Raw genomic sequence first — 20,437 nt, forward strand, 5'->3', positions numbered from 1 at the left:
GCCCCGCCGGAAGTGTGGCCACGGAGGGCGGGGCCCGCACAGTGAGAAAGGCAGCAACGCGCCGAGCCTCTGCAATCGACGCGCTTTATTTCACGCGGGTCGGGATCGTGGGGCCCAGTCCTAGAGTTCGCCGAAGGGATCCGTCTGGGTCGCCTCGATGACAACCGCCCTACCCTGCCTCACCTCCCAGCACCATCTTTCAGCAGCCGGCCCAGGAGGCGGACTGCCGGGGTCCACATCTTCCCTGTGAGGCCTTGGGCGAGTCCCTCACTAACACCTAACCCTGTTTCTGTAAAACAGGGATAATTTAACTACCTAACTACATGGTTGCAAAGGACCCAGTTTAGTAATTCTTAGTGTTAGCAGTACATCAAATGACCACTTCCCAGGCCTTCATCCAGAGTTGATTGGCATCACTAAGGGTGGGGCCTAGAAATATGAAGAGTGGCATGTTGCACACACACATACACATCCTCAAACTTGGCTGTCATTTTCAGCAAGAAATAATCACCCATTATTTCCTTCCACTAGGAAAAAAGCTGTCCCAGTCATACCTTGAAGCCTCAGAAAGTAACCGCAGAGGTAAAAATTGTACACTCCTCAATGGCCATGGACTGGCACACAGCTAAAGTTTTCAAGGGCCACCAAGTGCCATGGAAAGCATCCCAACCTGGGGGTGAGGAAACTTGGGGCTCAGATTCAGCTTCAAACCAAATTCAGTGTGTGACCTTAGACAAGTCTGGTGGGCTCTGAGGGCTAGGGTAGGGTTCAGAAACTGTGGGCTCCTCAGGGTGGGGACTGCTCTGGTGGTGTCCCTAAGTCCTCAGGCTGGGAGTTTTCATCAGATTCAGCATCCTCCCCTGGCCCAAGCCCTGCCAGCCTTTTGCTGGCCTCCCATAGCCGGTGGGCTGCCCGGTCGTCTCTGGCAGCTGGAGGCACCTCTTCCACATGGCAGTTGGCAAAGTATCTCCCACTGAGGGGCTCAATGCCCTCCTGCAGAGCGCAGTACAGAGGGGTCTGGGCACCCCCTCCTGGTGCCCGGAGCACCAGCCACGCCAGTGGGCGCAAAACTGGGCGCAGCCATCCAGGAATGTGGCGCAGGAACAACTCTGAGTTCACGGGCCCTGTGGACAGGAGAAAGGAAGGAGTGGGGAGAACAGTGGGTGAGGGCCCAGGGTAAGAGCTATGAAAAAAGGGTTAGAAGGGACTGGGGAAAGAGTCTAGTTTCAGAGACTAGGGTAGTAATATACTGGGCATATTCAGGGCCCTCCAGAAGGTGATCCCACTTGTTTCAACAGAAAGCCACTTTTTTTCCCATTCACTTTTTAAAGTTATTTAATTATTGTTCAAGTACAGTTTTTCTGTCAGAAAGCCACTTCTGTCTCCATCCAAACTCCTTGTATATCCCCGTCTCCCAGATTTTGCTCATGCTGTGTCCCCTGTGTGGTACAATTCTGTCTCTCTACATCTTCTAGCCAAATCCTTTTCCTTTGTCTAACCAAAAAAGATTCATTAACACATATGATAGACCAAACTATCTTTTGGGCATTAGAGATATGGAGTGTAATAAAAACTTGATAAAGATTACTTGTGATTATTATAATTATGGATGAGCCACAGGCAATGATCATCTAAAATATAGTATCAGCCCTGGCTGGTGTAGCTCAGTGGATTGAGTGCGGGCCTGCGAACCACACGATCGCGGTTCGATTCCCAGTCAGGGCACATGCCTGGGTTGCAGGCCGGTTCCCTGCAGGCCAGTTCCCAGCAGGGGACGCACAAAAGGCAACCATACATTGATGTTTCTCTCCCTCTCTCCTCCCCCCCCTTCCCCTCTAAAGATAAATAAATAATAAAATATTTTTAAAAAAAAGTTCAAAACTATGAACAATAAAATGGCAATAAATACATATCTACTTACAATTGAATATAAAAAACAAAAAAAAATAAAATAAAATAAAATATAGTATCATAACATGGTTAGGGCAGATTTTGTTATCCTGTAGACTATTCTCTAAAGGCAGGGGTGGGTCTTATGACCCAACCCATCTCTGTACTGCATCTCTCGTCATTTTCCTGGTCTCACTCTGCTCTAGCTACACCAGACTCCCTGGACTTTCTTAAGCACACTAGACACTTCTGCCTCAGGGCCTTTGTACTTGCTGTTTGCTCTGTTCTTTGCACACTTCTCCCCAGAAAGCCACATGGCTCATTCTCTCATTTCCTTTAGGCCTCTATTAAAATATCACCTTTTCAGAGATGTCTTCCTTGACTGCCATAGATAAAATGGCACCCTGTCATTTAATATTCCCCTTAACCTATTTTATCTTTCTCCATAGCACTTTATCACCACCTGCCACTGTGTATTTTTATTAGCAGTCTCTCTCTCCCCTAAACAACAATGTAAATGTTACAAGGATAAGGTCTTTGTTTTGTTCACTGCTATATTCCTAGTATTGGGATGAATTCCTAGTACTGGGTACATAGTAGGTACTCAGTAAATGCTTCTTGAATGAATAATCATTAGCTATCATCATCATCATCATATTATAGTCAGTTCAGCCATATGGATGATTCCTTGGGGTGAGAACCTGGGCCTTATTCATTGCTACACCCTACCCATTAGTCAGCATCCAAGCTTGTGGTGTAAGAATAAGAACCCAGACAAAGACAGCCTGGTTCTGGGGTCATGCTTGGACCATGCTTCCTCCCTGCTCCGAGATACTGTAACTCAGTGAGAGGCTGCAGGGAGCACAGGATGGGTTAAGGATAGGGGAGAGGGAATCAAAGCAAGGCAGAGCAGACGAGCCAGGACTCACCTGGGTGAGCTGCATAGCAGGTGACGCCAGTGCCCTCAAGCTGATTGGCGAGCTCCCGGGCAAACAATACATTGGCCAGCTTACTATCGGCATATGCCCGCAGCTCCTGCTGCCAGCCCACTACAGGGCGGTCCAGGTGTGTGAAGTCGAGGCGCCCCCGCCGGTGGGCAGCTGAGGATACTACCACCACACGGCTGGGGGCACATGTCTTCAACCGGGGTAGCAGCAGATGTGTCAGCAGGAAGGGGCCAATGTGGTTCACTCGTAGCAGCAGGTTAAAGGGCTCACGGGTCCGGCCACAGGAACTGATCCCTGGGGCAGGGACTAGGTGTGAGCAATTTCTTTGGAGAGATCTCTGTTGGCCTTGGTGGCCCCATCTGTGATACAGTGGTAGGGGGCATCCTTCCCATTTGTCCACTGGCCCCCAGCAATGCCTGGCTGGAAGGGACGGCTGCCTCTAGCCACCCACCGCCCCCCTGCAGGGCCTGCTGCCCCTCACCGGCATTGTGGATGAGGATGTCCAGCCGAGGCTCAGAGCTCAGGAAAGCAGTAGCAAAGGCCCGCACGGAGGACAGACTGGCCAAGTCCAAGGCCATGAAGATGACCTCATTGTTTCCACTCTCCTGTGGAGCAGCAAGGGCTGGGCTTGTTACCAGACGACTCTCTCCTCTCTCTTCTCCCCAGGCACTAAATTCTAAGGATCTACCTCCTACTATTACTAAGATCTGTTTCTATCCATTAGAATGACATGGATAAGAGCCAGAGGTGTCCAATCTTTTGGTGTGTCTGAGCCACACTGGAAGGAGTTGTCTCGGGCCACACATTAAATACATCGCAACATGTAATCACAAACAGTATCTCATAGTGTTTTAAGTAAATTTACGATTTTGTGTTGGGCCACATTCATAGCCTTTACCCCTAGTAGACTCTGGATTTAATCTCAACTATGCCTTTTACTAGAGTGTGGCCTTGGGCAAGATACTTAATCTCTCTGAGCCTCAGTTCTCTCACTGTGAAATGGGAAGCATAATAATTGTGCTTATCTCATATAGTTGTTGTGAGGATTAAATGAGTTAATACATGTAAAATACTTAGAACATTCCCTGTCACACACCACTATGTAGGTACTTGCTATTATTATTACTGTCCCCTTTGCCTTACCCTAAAATCTACAACAGACTTCTCACTAGTCTCCTTTCATCCACTCGTGGCCTCTCCAGACTAGGCACAGCACAGCCATCAAAGGTGGGCTCCAGAAAGCTATTCGAACAGTCCAGAGCCTGCTGGAGGACTTTCACTGAATCTCCACTGCCCATCCTATAAAATCCGAGCTCCTCAATAAGGTCTATAAGGGCCTCCTGAACCCGGACCTGGCCCCTTCATTTTGCTTCTTTCCCCCATACTCTGCTCCAGCCTCGTTAACCGCCCCACCCCAGTTTCTTAAATCAGATTAGCTTCCCTGTCTCAGGGCTTTTGCGTATGCTGTTTCCCCCCTGCTGTTCCCTTCCCTACTGTCTTTCAATAATGTGTAGCGTCTACCGATCCTTAAACGTCTTTAGAACAATTAACTTCTTCAGGGAAGTCCGTTCCCCAGCTTGGGTCTGATGCCCCTTCCCTGTGTGGGGCAGGGCAATCTCTCTTCCATACTTAAAGAACTGAGCCGCACTCTCAGGGACTGAATCCCCTGGAGACACTGCTCAGCCCTCTGTGTCCCGGTGTCTCTGTCCTCTGTGGTGTTTCTGTTCTCCGTGCACCGTCCCATCCGTCCCTGCCATCCCTCACCTGGCGGAGGTCGAAGGCTGCCGCCTCACCGCGCTGTCGGCTCCTGCAGGCCAGCACCACACGCGCTCCTCGGCGCGCTAGTTCCAGCGCCGTCATCTTCCCGATGCCGCTGTTGGCGCCTGCGGAAGGCAGGCGGGAGCCTAGCTGAGACTTGGGGGCCGCCGCCGCCGCCGTCCCGGCCTCCCCGCCGCCCGCCCGCACTCACCGGTGACCACGGCCGTGCGGCCCCGGAGGCTCAAGATGCCGCCGCAGCGCGGGGCCTTCACCAGGTTGTAGTAGATAAGCACGTAGGCGCCCAGCAGCAACCCAGCGCTCAGCAGCAGAGTCTCCATGCCGGCCGCGCCTCCGGATTTCCGCCCAAGCCCTGCGCTGCCCTGGTACACCGCCTGGCAGCTGCTGATCCGCCCCGCACGGGCCAGGAAGGGCGCTGGGAGCGCCGGGATCTCGGAAAGGTGGAGGTGGAGGGTGAGGCTGGCGGGAGGGAGAACGGAGGTGTGTGTGCGTGCTGGTGAGCATGGGCCCTGCTAGCGCCCCCTAGGCGTGCGTCTGCGTCCTCTGGATGTGTGCTTGTGCGAACACCTTCTAGGTGCGTGCGTACATTTTGGGCCCTGGGAGCGCCCTCTAGGTGTGTGCCTCGGTGAACTGGTTCTAGATGCGTGTATGTGTGCACCAGCACCCTGGGAGTGCCTTCTAGGTCTGTACATGCATTTACATACCGTTTGTGTGAATGATTTTTTTTTTTGGTATACAGTGTGCCTGTGGGCCCTGGGATCACCCTTTGTGCCTTTGGATCCTGTGTGTGAATGTTTGTGTCCATGTCACTGAGAGCCACTCCAGGTGTGTGCATGTATCCGTAGCCTCTGCTTGTATGTTCTTGAATGAACATCAAATGTACCTGTCCTCTGTGTGGTGCCCTGTAGCCAAGGGCTTGCAGGAGAGGCTAACAAAGGGTGTGTGAGTCCTCTGGGTGTCAGTGTGTTGCAGTGTCCTTCCCTTCTGGAGAGGTGTGTGTACATGAATGCCCTGTGTCTGAAAGTGAGTTCTGTGCTGGATACTTTGCCCTCGATAAACAACTCCTTCCATTCCTGTCCTCATGACTCGTCCTCAGTTTCTAGGATTCTTCCTTATTCTTTCCATAGAGTCCAAGGAAGTGATGCGGTGTTCAGTGTGGCACCATCAGTTAGGAGCTGTCAGGATTCACTTTCCTTAGCTGTATCTCCCTGCCTCTGTTCCTCACCCCCTCCACTTCTGAAGGGAAGCAGGAAGAGAATGTAACATTTATGATTTCCAGGAGGGAATTCTGTGGAATGGTTCTCACAGGTGGTAGAAATGGTGAAGCTCCACCATTCAATGGAAGAGACTATCGGTGGGAACAGCTAGTTAGGCAAGGGTAATATTATTCCTGTTCGAGTGACTTGTCAGAAAAAAACAACCCTGCCTGGGAAATCTGGAACAATTTAGTATCCATTGTTTAGCACTTAACGGTGTGCCCAGCAGTGCGGTTAACCTTGGAAATATGGAACAGGGAGTTCAAGAGGCCCTTAAGGACAAGGGGAAAGCTAGGCAGATGGGTAGAAGACAGGGACAGACCTGATTCCTGGGGAAGTTCCCTATTTAGCTGCACTGTAGATTCAGGGTTCAATGGTAGATGCTGTGGGATGAGGCTGGGGACGGAATATATGAAGGAAACAAATGCATTCTCCACCCTCAAGGCAAAATCCTGACAGGTCAACAGGTACCACCTACTTGAGCAATGCTGGATAGGCAGACAGGTGCTCTCTAGCTAATGAGTCGGAGGCAGTCTTCAGGAAGACTTCCAGGGTAGTTTCTCATATAAGGCGTTTGAGGAGGAAAGGATGGAATTTGGTTTAATGAGGGCTCACTCAGGGCCTTTCAAGTAAGGTAATGCACTAGACTTGTCTTTCAAGGATCGGCTGTTGTAGGGAAATGATTGATGTCATATAACCTGTGGCACATCTGGTTTTCAAGACTGGGTTTCCTTTTCTTCATGATATTCCCCAGAGGCATCTGAATCGAGAAATTGCTCCACACTAGATTCTAAGCTCCAGGAGGCAGGGGCCACATCTGCCTTGTTGACTACTCATGGCAAGTCAACAAGATCCAAGTCCTAGGAAGGGCCAGACACAGAGGAGGGTCAAGTGGTACTTGAATAAATTAATTACTCCAGGCCTAGTTAAGGCCGACATGGACAGAACAAAACTAGGTGGTGGTATTACTTTCCTCAGAATACAAAACTAAAATAGGATAGCAAATAACTGGAACCACAGGCAGCCCCAGAACCTCAGTTAGAAGCTTCTAGACTGAAATGCAGAGATCTCATGCCAGCTCATTTTAATGTCTTGATTTTGGAGCCAATAGGAGTGGGGGCTTGCACACTCTTGGAATCTTGTGGACTTTGATCATGTCAAATGCTCATGGCCTCTGAACCCCCTTGAGTCACCTGTAAAGCCATACTGACAGCTCCCCTGAGCAGATGCACCTTTACCCTTCCACTTCCATCCATCCACCTACCTTAGGCTTACTTTTCTCCAACACCTCCCCTCCTGACTTCCCTTGGGGCATGTGACTTGTTCAGTGAGACTGGGACCAAGACCTTGGGGAGCAGTCCCTTTCAAGGGTGATGACAGGCAGGACAGACAGGCAGAAAACATAATTTGAAGTATTTTTGCTTTTTTATATACAGAATACAGGAAAGTTTCTGTAAAGTCTAAAACATTACAATTACTATGTACATTGGTACTAGTTGTGGGGTGGGAGAAGAGGAGGGAACCAGGGGTGGGAAGAGGAGAGTAGTGGCAAGAGAACAAAAAAAGGAGACACAACAGGTTTACGACAAAAACATTTTTGCTACAATAGACAATTTGAAGAAAACGCTCTACCACATGTAGTACTGTACACAGTTTTTAAAAACATTGAAAAAATGTCATCACTAGATGTATTTACACAAAATCCAAATACACTTTTCCTTATTTGAAATAAAATAGATGGACAGCCAGAAAAAGGATTCATTTCTCATTTGTCCATAATACACAGTAGCTACCTGTAGTGCAACCGCTGCAGAAAGGGAAAATAACTTGGAGGGTGGGAACCATGGAAGAAGGGTGGGTAGCGATCTTTATATTAAATAAAACAATGATATTGTATAGATTTTGCTGTATGAAAACTGTATTTTTTTCTTTTAATATAAAACTATTGTCACTGCCACAAAATAGAACAAGTTTCTGATTATTTTACAACGGCGGGCGAGGGGGAGGGAGCAGGTGGGTGGGGAATGGTTTTGTGTTGGAGGAAGTGTCCAGACCATTGGCCTTCCCCTCCCTGCCCACACTGTTCCTCAGCTCGGGTCTGCCGCTTTCCCGTGAAATGTTGAGTACAAATATATGTGCAAATGCCCCCTAGAACTTGAGAAAAGAAAAAGGATTTTTAAAAAACAGTCAAAAGGTTTTCTTCATGTCATGCAAAGATTGTAGTTGAAGGGTTTCTGGTGGAGTATAGAAAAAACCCGGGCTTGGTTTTTGTACATTTTTGCATTGCAGGAGTCTTGGGTTGGGTGGACAGGCGGGTGACAGGTTGGCCGCCAGTCCTAGGGAACGGAGTTGGAGCGCAGCACAGGGCCCTGGTGGGGCTTGAGAGAGAGCTTCTCTGCCAAAACCCCATCTTGCAGCAAGCTGGCATCACCTTTGGGCTGTTTGGTCGCAAACTCAGTGATACTAAAGACAAACTGCAGACACCCCAGCTTGATGTAGCTGCCGTGGTGCAGTAAGGCTGTGCCTTCCCAGCCGGCCCCACTGCCCCCAATCAAGCTTGAGCTGCTGGCTTTGCAGTTGCAGGGTCTTCGCTGTGGCCCCTGGGCCTGGGAACTCATCATGGCTGCCTCCTCACTTGGCTCTTCATTCTGTTTCTGGTGCCGCCGGCGCCCTGGGAACAAAAAGGATGGTCACTGGAGAGGAATAGTGAGCAGCCCAACCATCTGGGCTGTTTGCCAGATGGGTCTCTGCCCCTCCCCATTTTAAGTGCTACATAACTGGGGTGAGGGATGCTCACAAAGACTGGTGGAGTCTGAAGTCCCCAAATAGGTGTGTACACATAAGTGGGTGCATAGCACTTGGTTCTCCATGGCCTTCCCTGGACCCAGGAGTAAGAACCTGGCCAACAGGACCAGGAAGGCAAGAGACAGCACATCACTGGCAGCAAGCCAGAGCCACCCTGACTAAAGCCTTAGAAAATGTGCCCCCAAATGGCAAGCTTTGCAGCCAGAAGCCTCTGCTCCAACTTACTGATGACACTCTGCACTTTGGCAACAATACTGCTTGGGGGTGTTGGCGGGGTCTTCTCAGAGAAGTCACATGAATACAGCACATTGTCCACCGTTGTCCCATGCTCACTGTAGTTTAACAGCTCATAATGTTTGGTATTCTGAGGAGGAGGAGGGAAGGTAAGATGTGTGGTCTGCTGCGTGGGGCCTGAGGCTAAGGGGAGAGAGGACATATGGAAAAAGCTGTGCTGTTCTACCTGGGGAGTTCTCTCTTCTCCAACTGTGTCTCCCTTCTCTGTATCTCTGAATAGGGCTCAAGATTCACCTCCTGATGGAAGCCCTCCTTCTTAGTACCCCCCCCCCAACTCCTTTATTCTGTCTCTTCAGCAATGGCATATGGGATGATGAAACTCACGAGGTTGCACTGAGGGCCTGGCTTCCTTCTATGCTGTTCCCCTTCCCTGCTTTAGCCTTCCCCCCACCCACTGAGCCTGTGATCAACCTCAGGAGATATGGCAGCCCTGTTCCTGGGAGCAGGTAGCCGTAGCAGAATGCCCTTTTCACACCAAGACACTCCTCCTCCCTGGATGACAGGGAGGGAAGAAAAGAAGAATATCCTCAACACTCTTCCCCTCACCCAGGGCACTGAACAAAAACCCAGCGCCTGTGAGAGGTCTGAGGTTGGGAGAGCTCCCTCCTGCCCCATCAACACCCCTCACCTCATCATAGAATATGCAGGCGTGTTTCCCGGACACGTAGTTACAGTGACCATAGTTTGTAAGGCACACGTCCATGTCAGCTCCTGCAAGATGGCAGGAATAAGAGGAAAAGGTGGGTGGAGAACGGATTGTAAGGTGTATGTGCAGGGGAGGGAAGGGGGGAAAAGGTTAGCTTCTGGGCAGGCACTAGGAGACCTTGAGGGACAGGTAGTTCAGGGCCCCCTCCTTGCTAAAGAATAGTTGTCATGAGCTGATCTGCTTTAGCAACAGGTGGCTGCTGTTCACAGGGGAACAGTGAGCTACTGAAGAGGAAGGGGTATCACCTCCAGTAAGGGAAATGTCTAGGCTAAGGGCTAATTCCTGACTGTCCCTCTGTACAAGAGAGAGGGCTAACTAAAGCTCAGATGTGTGAGCTCCATAACTTTTTCAAAGACCTCCAGGGATAAAGCATTTGTTCTCTCCTGCGTAGTTTCTTGCAGTGTTTTAAATGCCTCACTGAGTAGCAGCAGAGCTTTGAACTCTCCTGATGCCACATTAGACACAAAGCAAAAAGGCCTTAGACACTGAAGACAAGCAGTTGCCAGTCTCCTTTATAGCCTCTGAGGATAAGAGGGTAGGCAGTCTCTAGGGCTGAACAGACTTAGTACCCACCCCCCCCAGCTGGCTCACCTGTCCCGATGTAGAGGGTTCGATAGCACATGTTCACAGCTCCTCCCAACCCTAAGAGTGGGTAGAACACAGCTCGGGCCTGTACCTCCTTTCTTTGTACTACAAGACAAGCACAGGGACAGGATCATTCAGAAACTCAGAACCTGGCACTCAAACACAAGCCAACAGAACCTGTGGCTCAAACATTAAAGAGAACTTGGACCTTTGGGTTACAACCTGAAGAATATAATCTCACTGTATGAGTAATTTTTCCAAACTCACACCCGACTTGGCTGCTTCAGGGTGAGGCTCTCTCTTACCCCACCCACAGTATTTCCCACATGGGATAAGAGGGACCAGAGCTTTGACGATGGTCATAGAATTTAAGGATGATAGTACTTTTAAGTTCTTGGTGCTGGTTGATTTGTCAGGGATATATTAGCTGGTACTACAGGGAGGCTGTGCTAAAAAACAAAACACAGACCGATGTTTTTCAACTTTACGGTGCATATAGATTACCCAAAGATCTTGTTAGAATGCAGATTATGATTTTGTAGGTCTGAGGTGAGGCTTGAGTTCTGCATTTCTAATAACTTCTCAGTTGGTGCTGATGCTGCTGGTCTGGAAACCACACTCTTAACAGCTAACGCTCAAAGGGATAACCTAAGCAGAGTCAACCTCTTGTGAAGAATTTCCAGGAGGGTAGCCCGTTAACTGTTTCTCAACTTTTGGGAAACCTTCTAACTTGAATATTTGAAAACAATTGAGCAGAAAGCACTACATATACCAAAGGGCACTTGTAGCTGCTGTTTGTGTCTCAAAGTTGACATATGAAAGTAGGTTACAGCGGACTTCCTGGAGTCTGAGCTGAAAGCTGTGGGTGCTGTCTGATTCCTATTTCCTGAGAAAAGAAACAGGATCGAAGTACTGAAAGCTGAGATCTCCATGAAGGGAGATGGCCATTCACACAGAGAGATCTGATGGTACGGTGTGGTGGCAGTTGTGTATGCGCACCTTCTGTGTGGTGCCCTCCAGAAGCCAGTGGATGTGCCCCGACACTGCCCGGTGAAGTCTGGACCCGGGAGGGGAAAAGCTGATGTATTCTCTGCAAGGCCAGAAACTTGATCAGCTTCTCGTCCAGCATATTTATCTCGATTTCTATTAATCAAAGAGAAAGATTAAAAAAGCAACTGAGGAGGAAATGGGATGCAGAAGTAGGCTAGGGTCACAGAGCAAATGGTTCAACATTTCTAAAGTCCAGCCAAGTGCTTTTTCTCAAATAGCATAATGTATGAAGTGGTACAAGAATGTTGGGCTGGGCATCTCACTAGCCATTTGCAGTGAGACGGGTCCCAGTGCAGCCTATGCAGGTGCTTCCAGTTTGGAAGCTGGGTTTTAGGTGAAATGTCCCAGAAAGGTAGAGCAAGACAAACCACTTGCCTGTGTGAGGCGGAGGGCCTGGATGTCTCTCTCATACGGGGGCTTGATTTCTACCCATCCTCTGTTTACAAAGATGGAGTCTACCCTGGTTCACCTTGATTTTAGGAGTGAGATCCCTCCTGGTTTTATTCTTCAAGCCCAGGTGATCTGCCTATGGTGATTTTCTTCTCTCCTCACTGGTCAGCTTGGCTTTGTTCTCCCTTCATCTTTGATTATGTGTATATGCATAAAGCAAAGATAGGAAAAGGAACTTTCTTTCCTACACCATACCCTTCCCCAGCCCTCTGAGGTCAGGAATCCCTTCTGTCCCTTTTTAAAATGAGCTAAATGCTGCGAGGGAACAGCACCTTCATCACAGCAGCTGGTGGTATAACAGCAGCTCACTCACTCACCTCCATTGATGTCCATATATGCTCGAAGTGAGTTGGTGAGGTCCACCATGGCAGTAGAGTTGGCTGGGAAAGAGGGTACGGTTAAAGCGCTTCCTATGGATAACGTGCCGGGGCTGACCTTGCCATCTGGGGACGGAGCAGGAAGACTGTTACTTACGTTGCCTGAGGGAAACCCACCAGTCCAATCCCTCACTGCTGAGACAGGTCTGGATTTCGGACCCAAGGTGATGTTCCCTTCTTGATTCTCACCCCACAGGCTCTGGAACTCCTAGAGCTAAAAACGTGTGGTGAGGAAGGGCAGATGGAACCCAGGCATGCAGGAGTCTCCAGTGCACTGAGACCCAGTGAAGTCCACTGCTCTGGGGAACACGGGCAGCTTCATTCTCTGGGCCATGACTACTTCCCTGCTGCCTCTACTCATGCGAGTAAGTGGTGCCTGCCCCTACAGTTCCTGACTACTGAAGTTCGACCCAGAGTGCACAATCTGCCCAGGGTGGTATTAAGAAATAAATAGAGATGGGAAAAGCTGGAGAGGAGGGGTCATCCTGGGACTGGGGAAGTCGGTCACCTTGTTTCTAAGACAGGAAAGACTACAGAGGGTTTCAATAGCATCTGAAACCTGGTTCAGATGCCAGGGCCAACAACCTCAAGGTCCCAAGTGCTGACTGGAAATAGCTGGGAGAGGTCCACGCTAGGCCACGTATGATATAAAGGGCTGCTTTTTGGCATGTGGCCAAAGGGTAAGCTTTTGGGCCAGAACTACCTCTGAGGGCATCCCACTCTGTAGCTATTCAAAAGGCACTGTTGCTTTCTAGCCCTACTTTTCCTGACATGGAGATTCCTTCAAATAGCCTGGCTCCAAGAATCCGGATCAGATCTCTGGTATGGATCATGGAATACTGAGGCCATTACCCAGAGATTCAGGCTGACCACAGTGGTTCTGGAGCACGTGTGCCTTCCTCTAGGGTGATGGAACAAAACAGGCAGAAGACTAGGCTTGGAAGATGTGGGAAGGTGGAATCAGGAGACCCAGGTTTTAGTTCCAAACCTGCCACTGACTTGGTAGATCATCTTTCACTTAAGCTTTCAGCCTAAGCAGTCCCACTGATAAAATGAAGACAAGTTAACACGTGCTTTTTCTTCTATCACAGAAACGGAGGCGCAAATAATATTGAGATCAAAATTCTCTAAAGCACAGGTGACAAACACAAGGCTGTGGGCTGAATCCAGCCCTCCACCTTGTTTCTGCCCAGCACCAGCGCTGAGCTCTCACGTAACTGTTAAGGAGTAGTTAGTTACATTTATACAGTCCTAAAATTACATTCAGCCCTTTGAAGGCAACCTCATGGCTGATATGGCCCCCGTGACAATGAGTTTGACGCACCTGCTCTAAAATATTCAGAGACATGCAGTGTTTTTTTTTGAAGCTTAAGTCTTATTTGCTGCGAAGACTGTAAAATTACTCCAAATCACCCTAAGGCTGAGCAGCACTCACCTGATGATGGCGCTGGTGAGCAGAATCGTTGGTTGGCTCCTGTGGCCAAGATACCGTCTCCTGCTGCTTGGGGGGGAGTAAGCACCCGGGTGGCATTTGGGGGTGAGCCCAGTGGCCTTGAATCTGTCAATGGAGGTCCTATTTGTGATTGGACAGTCTTTCTTTGCAAAGTGCTGGTGTTCTCGATGCTGGCACAAGAGCTGGGAATGGAAGGGGGCAGGCTTGGGACAGGAACCAAACTCCTTTGGGGACAAGAGCTGGGACCAGTGGCATTCTCTGTCTTCACAATGATGCCGACGGTGTGGTTCTGAAGCCCCCCAGCGGCTGGTGGTGTGAGGGGCCGGGGCCAGCCTTGTCGGTGTGAGAGGCCTGGTAGGGGGGTGTTGGCGCCTGGAAGTCGCCGGGGGTCCGTGGAATCAGTGGGGCTGCTGTAGAGGTGTGGGCCATTGGCTTTCACCTCTGTGTTCATTGGCCCGTTGGCAGTCCCACAGGGGGTTTTCTTGGATTTTTCCGCACAAGAACTGCAGCTGATGTCCTCTAGAGCTGGGGGTTGGTGGGGTGGAGAGCAGCTCAGGGAATTCTGGGTGCTAATCCCTGAGGGGCAGGACAAGGGATAGTGGGAAGGTGTAGGTGCCTTGTCAGCTGTTTGCAGGGAGGTGGTGATTGAGCTGTCAGTCACAATAACAGGCTTAATATCAGCCTTCTCTGTCTGTTCAGAGTCCCAATGCGAAGGCATCTGCTTAGCAGATAAATGTTTCAATATGCTGCACTGGAGCGCAACAACACTACAGAGCCACTGTAATGGAAGGAGAGGAGAGGAGAGGAGGGTAAGAGGCCTGGGAGGCGCTGGTCCTTTCCTGCCACAGCGGCCAGGGCTACAGCAGAGCTGATAAATACTGTTTCCGAGGTCCCATCTCGAATGCCCAGAAAGGGTGTGCTTGACTCCTGATAGGATTCCATTTCCATTCCCAAGCAAGACTCGTTGGTATACTCAGCAGACAACACCCTGGTCAGCAGAGCTTGGGATTCCCGTTCTGGCTCTGCCCCTAAGGCTCACCTTTTGACCAATATTCAGCAAATACCCTAAGCATTGGCTGTGTGTCCAGCATTATCACCTAGCCTCTCTATGGGTCTACTGGGCTCTTTCTATAAGACAGTTTTGCCCATCTCATAGCGCACTGGCAGACTGATGGAGAGAGCAGACTGGCTGATTCTGTAGTTCTCTTACTTGCCTCAAGAGCTGAGCCAGAGGTTCTCCCTGAAATATTCAACTCTTGGGGGGGTTGTATGTGGGGGGCGGGGGGCAGATTGTAGAAGATAGGGCTGGGAATGAGGCTACTTCCAATAATAGATGCAGAGAGATGGAAGATTAGATTTGGAATCCCAGCCCTGCCTTCACTCACCTCTTGCTGCTCTGCCTGGGTGGCTAAGTGCTCAGAGTTCAAAAGGTGCATCTGTGATTCCTCAGGGATCCCATTGCAGATCAGCTCCCCATCCCGAATGGCCGCGGGTGCAATGAGTGGGGGTGGAAACTGGTACTGAGATTTTATAGCATCAGGAACCTGTTTAGGACAGATAGAAGGAGGAAGGAGAGGAAGGTAGTGTCAAAAAGGCCAGTTGATTCTGCTGACAATCATCTTCTGTCCTTGGTGCTACTGTCCAAGAGACTACCATCTACTCCGGGTTTCACTGAGGACAAGGTGGCTCAGTGGGCTGCAACGGCTCTGTGCCATCATCTCTTTGCCAGACACATATACACACTAGCCTGAGAAGGCACAGAACTGGCCACAGCAGGTATGGCCTCCACTTTTCTTCATTAAGGTCTAAGGCCTTGAAGAAGCCAGAAATTACTGCATTCTGTCTCCGCTTTGGTCTAAGAAGTGGAAGACTGATACCAAACAGGGCTCCAGAGTGGTACTCTAGGCTCTTATTGCTTAGGGTCAAATTTGAGAAGTGACTAAACACTATCTGGAAGATAAAACGTTAAATGACATCACATTCATTGTAGGAATGCTCAGCATGAGGCCTGGCTCCAGATAATCACTCAATCAAAGTCAGTTTTCTTCAACTATTCACTCATGACTCATGAAACAACTGAAGACCTCTTTGATGCACAGAGAGAGGACACACTCTTAATCACACCACCTAAGAATGAAAGAGCCAAACAAGCAAAGAATCATTCATACATTAAACCAACATTTATTGAGCACTCCTGAGTCTGAGCATTGTGCCAAGTCCTAGAGATCCAGAGATAAAACTTATGCCTTGCCCTCAAGGAGCTCACAGTCTAGTAGGGGAGATAAACATAGAAAAATTACAATGAATGTAATGGATCCTAGAATAAAGGCATGTCTAAGTAGCTATAAAAACATGGAGAAGAGTGCTTATCTTTCTCTGGGTTCAGGAGCTTTGGATTAGAGATTTTATAGAAAGGCAGTATTTGAGCTGAGACTCAAGTTAAGAAAAAACTCTTAGGCAGCACTGGCTCATGTGCTCAGTGGATTGAGTGCTGGCCTGCAAACCGATAGGTTGCCAGTTCAATTCCCAGTCAGGGCACATGTGGGTTGCAGGCCAGGTCCCCGGTGTGGGACGTGTGAGAGGCAGTCAGATGTTTCTCTCCCTCTTTCTCCCTCCCTTCCCTTCTCTCTAAAAATAAATAAATTAAAAAAACAAACAAACAAACCTTCCAGGCAGACCAAGGGGAAATAGGGTAGGAGAGCACCACATAAGGTAGAGATGTAAATCTGGAAAACATTTGGAGAACCAAGATATTTGGTGACCAGGTCCTTAGGGAGGATAAGGGAAGAAGAGCTGAAAATGGTTCCTGGACCTTATTTCACTCTCAAATTGTACAAGTACAACATACTTTTCAGGCAATTCGTGCCCTTGGATTTTCTTCAAGAATTGGGAAGCATTTAAAAAGGAAGTATCATGTGCTCACTTTGGTAGCACATATACTAAAAGAAAGCATCATAAAATGACAGAATTTTATCAAGGCCTCTGGGCCCATTCATTTCAGCAGCGAGGCTCTCTGCATATCTACATGAATTGTACGACTAGATTTATTTTAGATTTGTTTAATTAAGGTATGAAGCATGCCACCTCTAATATATGCTACCATCAACTAAAAACACCTTAATTTTGGGAAACTGGTATTTCCACTGATGTATAAATATTTACAGAGTTAAGAGTTTGCTATCCAATTTCCAACAGTTAACGTCTTGTTGGTGGTGACACTCAGTGAAAGTGATGGGAGTGGTGTGATTTTAAAGTATGGCTGCCACCAAGTGGCCACATTTCAAAATTGCTGGTTTCTGTTGGCACTGAGGACAGTCTGTGAGACTAAATACATTTTATATGTAGGTTTATAGTGCTGGGCTCTCTAGGTGAAATGAATGAGGGGATTGAATGGTTTATAAGAAAATTTTTGCCAAATTCTCTGGACACACTTTAGCAACTGTCAAGTACATAAAATGTATTGGTAATATATGAACGGGAGCCTGGAAAAATAGATTTTAACTTTTCCTTTATAGACATTTTCCTCTTAAGTTCCTCAGTTGGGAGAGCTCCTAACTTTCCACATGGTTTCTGCTTCAACACCTCACCAGACAGCTCTAGGAAAGGGGCCATCTAACAGGAATACACAGCATGAGTGCCAGGCAAGGGGCAGTAACAGCAGGGCACATGTAAATTAGATGGAAGGGCTAAAGGGCGTTTATCCTCAGGAGAGCTAGAGACTTGCAGTTTGAAGGCCTACTTTGAGGTCTGGCACTCATAATCCTGACCACCCTCCTCAAGTATTAAAACATACAGTCATGCCCTGACTGGCCTGGCTCAGTGGGTTGGGCATCATCCCGCAAAGCAAAAAATCATTGGTTCAATTCCAGGTCAGGGCACATGCCTGGGTTGCAGGCCAGGTCCCTGGTTGGAGGCATGCAAGGAGCAACTGATTGATATTTCCCTCCCTCCCTCCCTTCCCCTCTCTTGGGTGTGTGTGTGTGTGGGGGGAAATCTTAAAGAAAAAAAAAAAAGTACAGTCACATTCATTACTTGCTGAGATACCACAGACAAGTCTCAGGGGCTTCAGCCTCCCTATCTGTAAAAGTGGGACCATGACTCTCTGTCTATCCCATGAAGGCAATCAGAACCTATTCTCCTGGACCAGGATGTGACTCACCTTCAAGCTTCTTCTTTTGACTGATTGGAGCACGCGTCGGTTAGGAGGGTGCTTCTTGTGAATTCGGTTCAGGAAGTCCACCTTGACGACATGCTGCGAAATGGTGTCCTGAAAACGGTCAAACACCTGGCACCGATTACTCAGCGTCATATTCTTCTGGTTCAGCTAGGGACAAAACAGAATCACCCTTGCAGTGAATCTCAAAAGGCATCCCTTTCCCAACTAATTATTCTCTAGGTTTAATGGACCAAATGAGGTTTTCTGTCAACACTCCTGTTAGAGGGCTGAGAATGTACATGAGACTTTCTCCCTCAGCCCTACTGAGTAAAACAAGGGAAAACTGGCAGTTTCCATTCCCTGAGAGGCTTGGGGGGGGGGGGGGGGCGGGAAATAGGGAATTAGCCAAAAAATACCCTTCTAATTTCAGTCTCTGACAGTCTTCTGTCCAGCTCGGACTGCCCTTTGTTAGTGTGTCCTAACAGAGCATAGGTTTCTGAGGAGAGGCAAGCCCTGGCCCCTAAGAGGCCCAGACTCCACTCCCAGCAAGAGACTCTCTCCCAGAGGAAGCAGGACTGTTGTCTATACAGGAGTCTGACAGTTGGGACAGACCAGACTCCTGTGTGCCCTGCCCTATTCCTTTCCTATGGTGCTGGGGAGCACTAGGGAACCCAGATGGATATCATAGTCTTGTTCTATAGGAGGCAAAACAAAAAACAAAAAACCCTGGACTGCTCTAAAAGGCCAATAATAATAAATTACCCAATTAACTTCTCATCTGCTGGAAAGGTGTTCTTTATGACTCATACTTGGGTAAACTGCCCATGGTTCTTTTTTTCTGGTTCAGTAGGATGCAAAACAAGGTATTCACACTGAGCCTCAGAGAGAAGCTTACCCCTAGATAAACCTTTCTGAGCAGCATTAGTCAAACAAAGAGGGCAAAGCAACTATTTTCTTCCATGTGTGCAAGCCTGTAACTGAAGTTCTCAGTGTAAAGTGAGGAACACCCTGTCGCACTGAGAGCTAACATTCCACGGCTGTCACCATTTGATAGATAATGTCTTATGTAGTAACATTTTTTTTTTAATTTAGAAAGGCTGCCCTGGCTGGTGTAGTTCAGTGGATTGAGTGCGGGCCTGCGAACCAAAGGATCGCGATCTGATTCCCAGTCAGGGCACATGCCTGGGTTGCAGGCCAGTTCCCAGCAGGGAATGCATGAGAGGCAACCATACATTGATATTTCTCTCCCTCTTTCCTTCCCTTCCCCTCTAAAAGATAAAGAAATATAATCTTCTTATAAGGGAGCTGCTCCTCCTGAAGCCCTCCCCTGTTCAATCTTGTGAGTGACTATTTTAAGTGCCCAAGGTCTTAAACCTCCTTTGGAGGTAAATGACAGTTCTGTTCCAGACCTAGGAAGTGGTCTGGAAAGTGTACCCAAGACTCCTGGGAAATAATACCTTCACATCGCTCACTCAACAACTTACTCAACACCTATAAGTGTTATGACAAGGTGATCGTAAAGAATCAAAGTAAAAGAAGGGGAAAAGAGCCTCATTTGGTACCTAGGACAAATCAGGTGTTCAATAAATGGGTTGACTGTCAGGAGTACCACTATAACCATGTCAGTGTTTCCAAAGTTACTGAGCAATTAGCTAATACCTGGAATATAAAAATAAGTATCTTAGAATTTTGTTACTTTGTTCTCTCTAAACATAAGGGGCAGGAAAATACGGAAGCAACCACCACAAAAGCATGTATTTCCTTAAGGTTGGATCTAATGTATCCTGTTTCAGGGCTGTAACATCAACTGCTTAATTCACTGTGGAAGAAATTATCCACAAACAACCAAGTCTGCTTGCGCAGCTAAAACAAGGCATTGTGAGAAGGGGCAAAACGCACAGCTGAGACATGTCAAAATAATTGAAATTGAGTAGGATGGTCTTCAGAAACCAGCATCTGAGAGATTATAGTGAATTCTTGTACACAGCTGACCTTACTATGGTTTCTACTGAATGAGTCCATGCTCTAGCTGTGCCCAAAGAGGACGGAAGGGACACTGCTGTTCTTACCACCACATGTTCGATGTGATTCGGACACATCCATCTGCCCAGGGGCATGGCAGTGAGTGGTGGCTCGAGGCAGTCCATGTGGAACAGGAGGGGACAATAGTCACACTGGATGAGAGGGGCCACACGACAACTCCTGCAAAAAAGAGATGTAGGCCATTTCTGTGGCAAGATGTAAGAATTCAAACCAACTGCACTGTGGAACAACCTCCCCTCCTTAATCCTAACAATGTTCTCCCACATCCTCTTCCCTCAGTGATTCAGTTACATTAATGATTAGGAAGATGGATGAAGTTGGGGGCTACCACAGGTTCTCCATTATTCTCTAAGAGGGCTGTGACTTGTCAGGAAGTAAATGTTTACTTGGAGTACAGCTAAAGTGGCTGTTAGAATATGATTGATCAATGCACAGTACCCACTGCAGGAAGACAGCCAACCTAATCTGGTATTTCTAGTCCTTATTTAAAAAAAAAAAAGCAACTGGTTCATTAAAAAAACAAAATTCGCACACATACAAGCAACCTTTCTAACCTACCACAGCAAAAAAAATTTTGTTCTGCGTGAGGCACCTGGAAAAACGGACAGCCAGAGAGCTGTGCTGGGATTTTTTAAATGTATTCATGTAA

The 20,437-nt window shown here is 48.3% G+C and overlaps 2 protein-coding genes across 3 annotated transcripts in view; both read right to left on the reverse strand.

Moving 5' to 3' along the window:
- Window positions 1–65: 65 nt before the first annotated feature.
- DHRS13 (dehydrogenase/reductase 13) lies at window positions 66–5,102 on the reverse strand. Its single transcript, XM_037162854.2, is given in 6 exon segments — window positions 66–804; window positions 806–1,124; window positions 2,820–3,131; window positions 3,319–3,442; window positions 4,602–4,720; window positions 4,807–5,102. Coding segments are annotated over 6 exon segments (1,089 nt in total). The 5' UTR covers window positions 4,934–5,102; the 3' UTR covers window positions 66–716.
- A 2,173-nt stretch (window positions 5,103–7,275) lies between these two features.
- Window positions 7,276–20,437, reverse strand: part of PHF12 (PHD finger protein 12) — a 41,836-nt gene continuing 28,674 nt past the window's right edge. For both annotated transcript variants that reach the window (XM_037162846.2, XM_053662778.1), the window contains exons 6-15: window positions 19,815–19,947; window positions 17,749–17,913; window positions 14,975–15,133; window positions 13,572–14,367; window positions 12,077–12,202; window positions 11,259–11,402; window positions 10,266–10,364; window positions 9,597–9,679; window positions 8,900–9,038; window positions 7,276–8,540 (exon numbers count right to left, since the gene is read on the reverse strand). In XM_037162846.2, the coding sequence (XP_037018741.1) occupies window positions 8,206–8,540; window positions 8,900–9,038; window positions 9,597–9,679; window positions 10,266–10,364; window positions 11,259–11,402; window positions 12,077–12,202; window positions 13,572–14,367; window positions 14,975–15,133; window positions 17,749–17,913; window positions 19,815–19,947 (2,179 nt within the window). In that variant the 3' untranslated portion in view covers window positions 7,276–8,205. The remainder of the gene's footprint in view (window positions 8,541–8,899; window positions 9,039–9,596; window positions 9,680–10,265; window positions 10,365–11,258; window positions 11,403–12,076; window positions 12,203–13,571; window positions 14,368–14,974; window positions 15,134–17,748; window positions 17,914–19,814; window positions 19,948–20,437) is intronic.

This window comes from Artibeus jamaicensis, unplaced genomic scaffold, assembly GCF_021234435.1.
Source record: "Artibeus jamaicensis isolate MK-2021 breed Jamaican fruit bat unplaced genomic scaffold, CSHL_Jam_final contig_2790, whole genome shotgun sequence".
NCBI lineage: Eukaryota > Metazoa > Chordata > Mammalia > Chiroptera > Phyllostomidae > Artibeus > Artibeus jamaicensis.